General features: G+C 36.6%; 1 protein-coding gene across 4 annotated transcripts in view; it reads left to right on the top strand.

Annotated features, from left to right (window-relative positions):
* Positions 1-1,016: 1,016 nt before the first annotated feature.
* Positions 1,017-6,793, top strand: part of LOC137299194 (SWI/SNF complex subunit SMARCC2-like) — a 30,162-nt gene continuing 24,385 nt past the window's right edge. For 2 of the 4 annotated variants that reach the window (XM_067831768.1, XM_067831769.1), the window contains exons 1-7: positions 1,017-1,177; positions 2,822-2,941; positions 3,676-3,761; positions 4,377-4,624; positions 5,535-5,604; positions 6,163-6,238; positions 6,556-6,639. In XM_067831768.1, the coding sequence (XP_067687869.1) occupies positions 1,061-1,177; positions 2,822-2,941; positions 3,676-3,761; positions 4,377-4,624; positions 5,535-5,604; positions 6,163-6,238; positions 6,556-6,639 (801 nt within the window). In that variant the 5' untranslated portion in view covers positions 1,017-1,060. The remainder of the gene's footprint in view (positions 1,178-2,821; positions 2,942-3,675; positions 3,762-4,376; positions 4,625-5,534; positions 5,605-6,162; positions 6,239-6,555; positions 6,640-6,793) is intronic. The other 2 variants (XM_067831770.1, XM_067831767.1) reach the window with 1 other exon arrangement.

Raw genomic sequence — 6,793 nt, 5'->3', positions numbered from 1 at the left:
GACCAGTTAATAGAGGATTAGTGACGGAAGCCAGAGATTAATATTTCTTGATTAAAGTGTCGATTGGTAGAAATATACGTAAGGTTGTAAATTCTACAGGCGATAATGTTAAACAGGCAGGCACAGGAAAGTTTACATCTATTCATGGTGGCTAAAAATACGAAGGTGGAATGGTTGTTGGTCTCACAGTCCCTAAACCGAAATATTTCACCCTTCTCTCTCTCCCACGGTCGAAAGCTATGATTACACAACGCCATTTAGAAAATGTTCAAATGTAATATAAGTCATATTTGGGATTACTCTTTCTTAGGAAAGTACAAATTCTAGTAGTTTTCTATTGTTTCGCTTTGTTTTTTTTCTGGTTTTTTTTCTTTGTTTGGTTGGGTTTTGGTGGGTTTTTTCTGTTTTTTTGTGTGTTCTAATTTTAATATATTCATCACTTATTTGTGCACTTTGATGGCAATTTATTCTCACTATTACCTTTCCAGCATTCATTCATTATAATTTCCAACATTCATCCAGTCGTCCATTTTAGGAAGTATTATGACAGAAAAATATGAGCAAAGAACCAAAAAGTCAAATATAGTTCAGAAAGAAAGAAAATAACGTTTGTTATATTTTCCGAGACGAAGGGGTTGTGTTTTACAGTTTTGACAGAATTGTTTTCATTTTTCTCTCCTCTCTCTATTTATAAAACCCCAACATATTACTTTACATGTTACATGTCATCAACGTTGCATTAATATTGATAATCATAAGAAAATATATTGAACTATATTCACAAGGATCTGACAGAAGGCCACATCAGTGCTTGTACCCTTGAAATATTTCGAGCTAAATATTGTAGCTGTCTGTTCAACATCTTATTTTTTCTTTCCCTTTCACTCCTGAAATGATTTTATTAATATTAACAGTTGCAAGTATTGCCATTTGTGGCTAAATTTACAAGCGATAGCAAATTGTATGTCTACTGGTAGAAAATCTATTTACACATTAGAGATGTGTCTTAGGAGAATAGCATTAAAACCTATTTGCTGCGGAGTTACCCACGCCGGGGAAAATGGCGGTGCTCCAAAGAAAGAAAGACGGTGCTCCTAATGCCAAGTTTTTTGAAGCCGTAGAGACTATCGCCCAATTTGATAGTGCAAGAACATGGCTGCACAAGAACTGCAAAAGGGTATGGCATCTCTCATGTAGTAGCTTAACCAACTGATTGTCATTTTGACACGATTTCCTTTAGAGACATTTCGGATTTTTTTGCTCTTTGTTTTCCGAGCCGGGTCATGCTTGCTCACGCGTGCCTTGAGTAATTTTACAAACAAACACGAATTTCTTTTTAATGTGATGTGTAGTGATCAGTTATGTTTCAGTCAAAGAATTCAGATTTAATGCCTATCAGTACTCGTTTTTGAGAATTAGAGTCGATCCATTTTTTCTTGCGAAAACGGCAGATAACTCTTGTCAGAAGAATGGACGCCAAGGCAGTTAATCATTCTGAACTTGTTATAGAAAGCTAACTGTTGAGTGTAAGTTTGAAAATTTACAGGTAGAACATGATCGAATCATTCAGTCAAGACCAGGGAAAGGAAGCATCGGTAAAAAACATTTAATGTTCACAACTAAGCTAGCATTTTATGGCTTTGGGAACCATGTTTAAATGGCATTGTAAGTCCTTCATAGAAGCATCTGTAATTATTTAGTATGGTAATATTTGTTCCAGATGAATGGACTCATTTTAATTGAGCTTATTAAAGACCATTTGTTAATGTGTCAGACTCAAAGGTGGATGCTGTTGAAGTGTCAAGACCTGTATTGCCAGATGAGGCTTTCCCCTTTATCGTGTTTCAGTAATAAAATTTGTATCACAAGTGACAGTTTTTTTGCAATATATTACTTAAAGTGCTTGCCTTGACAATTCAAGGACAAAGGCATGTTATCTCTGAATATTCATGTGTGAAGTTAGGCATAAATACTGTTACAATGACTCTGTAAATAACATTTCGAATATATCACCAGGATTGCTGTGGGGGAAGTAACAAGGATGATATTTTACTAAAGCACAGATTTCATGATGGTTGTTATGCTTTTCTAAGTAATCATTACAGCAACCCTCAGCATCGGTTTCTGACTGGGCTTTGTTTATAAATCTGCATATTGTGAGCAATATACACTTGACTTGTATTCATTCTAGATTTAGTGATCAAGAGATGCAAATGCATGTCACATGTATGTACAATTTTAGGACTGTCCAAGAATACTGGATAATTCTCTGTTTCTAAGACACAAACTTCACTGCGATTTTAACAAAAAGTTGATAGAAAAAATCTGGGCTCAAGTCACACTGCTACTTTTATGTTGTGAAGAGCGTGTGTTTTTATAATCCTACCCCACTGAGTTAGCATTGCTGCAGTTTTAACATAAATACTCCATTTAAACACTGTATGCTGACTATACGCCAACCTCTCCTTGTTTTGTAGACACCAGGCATAGTAACATTATGCACCGTCTTTTAGTTTTAAGGCGTTTAGTGTCATTGGTTTAAGTCACTGACCATCTGTACGGACAGACCTAAAAGTTGGTTCTTGTTTAATATAAGTGAAGCATTGTTCTTGTGAACCCATGAAGATCTGGTTAGAATTAGTCTTCAGCAACCCATACTTGCTGTGAAAGGCGACTAACATGATCAGGGGGTCAGGTTAACTGATTCGGTTTACACGTCATTGTATCCAAATTACAAAGAATGATCTTCATGCTGTTAATTAATGGATTGTCTGGTCAAGACTTGATTCTCTACAGACTGCCGCAATGTTTCATCTTTCAGTACACACAAGCTGATCCCCCAACCAACAAAGGCCTGTCAAGTCTCGTCATTCAACTATTGCAGTTTCAAGAAGATGCCTTCGGAAAATCCCAGACAAATCCAGCACTTACTAAGTTACCTGTAAGTGTAACATTACAAACAGTATCATTTAATGTGAAAAATGTTTGAGGCATTGTTGGATAGCAGGGAAAACTGTTATCCTTACTGAACTGACGTTTCACATGTCGTGTCATGTGTTTGTTGTGAAATGTTTATGCCTCATAAAAGTTGAAGAAAAGAGTATTTGAAATTCATTCACCGTGATCAGGATCCCGATCTACAAAATGTTCATAGCACTGCAACATTCATATGACTATGGTAAATTATGGTGTTACGACAGGTCACAGTGTTTTGAACACTTTGTGAATTGGGACCTAGGACATTGGGTCTTCACCATATGTGTGTTGACCTTGTCAGGATTAGTATTCATGGATTTGTTTTGTTTTTTCTTCTGTGTTTGATACTGAACGTTGCTATATAAGTCGAACCTCCATCAATATTTTGAACTGGTCTATCTCATTACTAATTGGCAGTTCATTAATTACAAGCAAAATTGTTCAGAGATTTATGAAGCTATCAGAAGTCCTCATTGTCATATTCAGATTAATCAGTCGTTTGTGAGAGTCATTAGAAGCATATTGTATGGAATCTAGACTAGTGTCACTGAGCTGGATAGCTATTCTCGAAACGTTCATAGCCCTATGAACTTCTTAAGCCCATTCTTAACACATTGGCTACAATCAAAGTTAAGAATTGTTAGGGCTGCGAACATTTCTGGAATAAGGGCCCTGATTGTCAGAAATGTATTTTTGTAGATGAAGTGTTTCCTCGACTTCAAGGCAGGAGGTGGACTTTGTCAGATATTTGCTGCTGTTTTCAAATTCAAAAGTGACCAAGGATGGTAAGTATACTACTGTATATCAGTAAATGGAACGTGATAGAGGTATTTATGTAGCAAATGTCTTACAATCAAACCCTGTTAGGAGTCCAGGTCAGGGTAGCTTCTGAGCCCCCCACCCTGGTCTTTAGAAGCAGCAAAATAGTTTGGTTGTCAAACCAGTCACTTGTTGATTGCATGCCATTGTATTGCATATTGGATTGGGTTGGAATTGGTCTTAGGTTGTCCATGCTTTTCATGAGAAGCGACTAACGGAATGAGGTGTTCAGACTCACTGGCTTGATTGACACATGTCAACATCGATCTCAAACATGATGTTGATCATTGGATTGTCAGGTTCAGACTCGATTATTTACAGACTGACATCATATAGCAGAATTATTGCTGAGAGCCTTGTTAAACAACAAATAACAGCCAACAACGCTATCAAAAAGTAGACTTTGAAATTCATTCAGAGCTGTATGTGGTTTTAGACAAGCCAACAAATCAAGTTTCAATGTGATGTTCTGATATTATGTAATCATAGGTATCAAAAGATACACTAGAGTTGAAAGGCACCAAAGTTAAAAAAGCATTTGTTATCATGACCAGTCACCTTTCATCATGGATTATTTGCAGGAGAAGATTCGACTTCCAGTCTCCATCCCGAATGGACAGGAATGTGGAAATGTTTATGCAGATCGAGAAGGCTCTCGTCTCCAGCAAGTGCTTGCCACAACCCTCCATCTTCATCCGCCCTGACGTTGACAAGATCCTCATCCCCAAACTCAAGGACATCATCAAGAGACACCAGGGCACGATGTGTGACAATGCTGACGACGCCACACACATTGTACACACGTTGCCATCCCATCCTCCACCTAACGGTAAACAGTAAAACCGTCATCAGATGAAGCAGCTTAGTTCGAGTGATTTTATTTAGTATTTTGATGCCATTTACTCATTTCTATATACTTAATTACTGCTATTCCATAATGTCGATGAACTGTTTTCATATGGTATTTAACACATTAACACATTTCACTTTGCATAACTGATTAATGATTTCTTAAACAAGCCCATAGTTATGAAACTTTGAATGTTTTCATGTAGTAGGGTTGTGATGATACACCAACTGTATCACATGTATCATGATACATTGCCATATTAGAGTACCATCTAATCTTTGGTGATTTGGACGAACTGACAGTTTATAGTATGCAGATCTTTCAAGCCCTTCTGTACTTCAAGCTCACAAATAATCAGTGTCATGTTTGGAAACCACTTTACCACTTAAAGAATTAAATGAATGGAACTAACGCTTTGTTGAATTAGTTGAGTTTTATGTCGCATCAGCATTTTTTCAGCCATATTGCGACGAGTTGAGTCACTTGAGGACAGGTAACTATACACCTGTATTGATATGATTCAATATACATTTGAGTTGAGTGTTAGCAAATATATATACTAGGGTACATTTTTTTGCAATAGATTAATTAGTGTTTGTTTGCTGTAATAAAGCAACCATTTATGGTAAGAATCAATGTTTTTAGCATGTGACAGTCACTGATTCTGAAAATGGGAAAGTTTAAGAATAAGTAACCACAGAATTCCAGCATACCACTGAAAAACTTTTTATTTTAATTAGTTGTATTTTATGGTTATTCATTTCACATTTTTTATTTAGCCAAATATGTCATATTAATGTTAAAATGAATTCATAGAACCACTTGTTTTTAACTTTGAGAAAACATTAAAGATGGACTTCAATGGTGAGTGTCTCCTTTCCTGTTTCAGATGAATATTTCCGACCGGTGCTGAAGAGGGATCGTCATTGCTTGGTACATTGGTGGTACTACCCAGACAGGTAACAGAAGAATGCTATGCCTGTATTTTCCAGGCATCTTTCCTTGTTTGGTTGCTTCTGCCAAAAAAGCAGCGCAAAGCAACATTTCATTTAAAAACTGTGGTTTGAATTTCAAACTGAGCAGAAAAAATATGTTTATGTTTGTATTCCCTCTTTGTACTCATTGTACTTGTGCCCTATAATGTGATTTAGCCTTGCATTTAGCTTTTACATCATCTTTGGATTGTGGAAGGATGGGGTAAAATGCCTTCATACCAGTAACATTGTGACTTGGGCATAGATTTTCGAAGCTCTCTTAGAGCTTTGATAGTCGATAGTGGTGAGTTAATGTTAATGTATTGCACTTACGACCATCATAGTGCTAAGAGAGCTTCGAAAATCTAGGCCATGGTTCTTGTGTTGGCCATCTGCCTTACTTTCATGTATGCTGTTTTTGCCACAGCTTAATTTTTCATATTCATAAGTAATTCACATTTAGATATTTATGATGGAGTAATATCAGATGGGACAGTTTCGTGTTCACACACTTAAAATACCCCAGGTGTGATTTTTTTTCAGCTATGATACCTGGGTGACTGATACCAACATTGACTACGAGCCTGACTCCCCATACTCTCACCAGGGTGCCTTCGAGGTTGGTAATAAGTTAAAAAATAAATCATGACATTTCCAATAGCAAATAACCCAGAACATATGTGTAGTGTAGATTCATTTCGGGACAAAACATACCTATTTGCAAAATGTTCAGATTTTGTTCTTCCGTAAAGATATAGGTAAGGGAGGTAATTCACATTTGAGTTATCTCCCTTCCCAGCCATGATCATTCTGGGTTTTTTAACCAGTCTCTTGTCTAACCCCTAAATATATTTTGGGATGTAAGAGAACATGTACTGTGGTACGTTTCTGACTGTTCCTTGATAGTAATATCAAAATTCCTACTATACACTTCAGGTGAGTGCAAGATGGCTGCTGGACTTGGAGGAATTCAACGAATGGATGAATGAAGAGGACTATCTGGTTGAAGATGAATTCAATGTATGTATAGACTTCTTGTAGAAGATATGATGTGAATGTAGGGTAGCCAAACATGAAGTGTTTCTTGACTTGTTTTTTGTTTCAACTTTGAGAATTCATATCTTGAGTATACTGAAAGTGCGATGTTTTATGTTGTTGTTGCATAAAACTCACA

The sequence above is a fragment of the Haliotis asinina genome, chromosome 10 (assembly GCF_037392515.1).
Source record: "Haliotis asinina isolate JCU_RB_2024 chromosome 10, JCU_Hal_asi_v2, whole genome shotgun sequence".
Taxonomy (NCBI): Eukaryota; Metazoa; Mollusca; class Gastropoda; order Lepetellida; family Haliotidae; genus Haliotis; species Haliotis asinina.
Note: the sequence above shows the minus strand (reverse complement) of the source record. Positions and strands in the feature narration are given on the sequence as shown.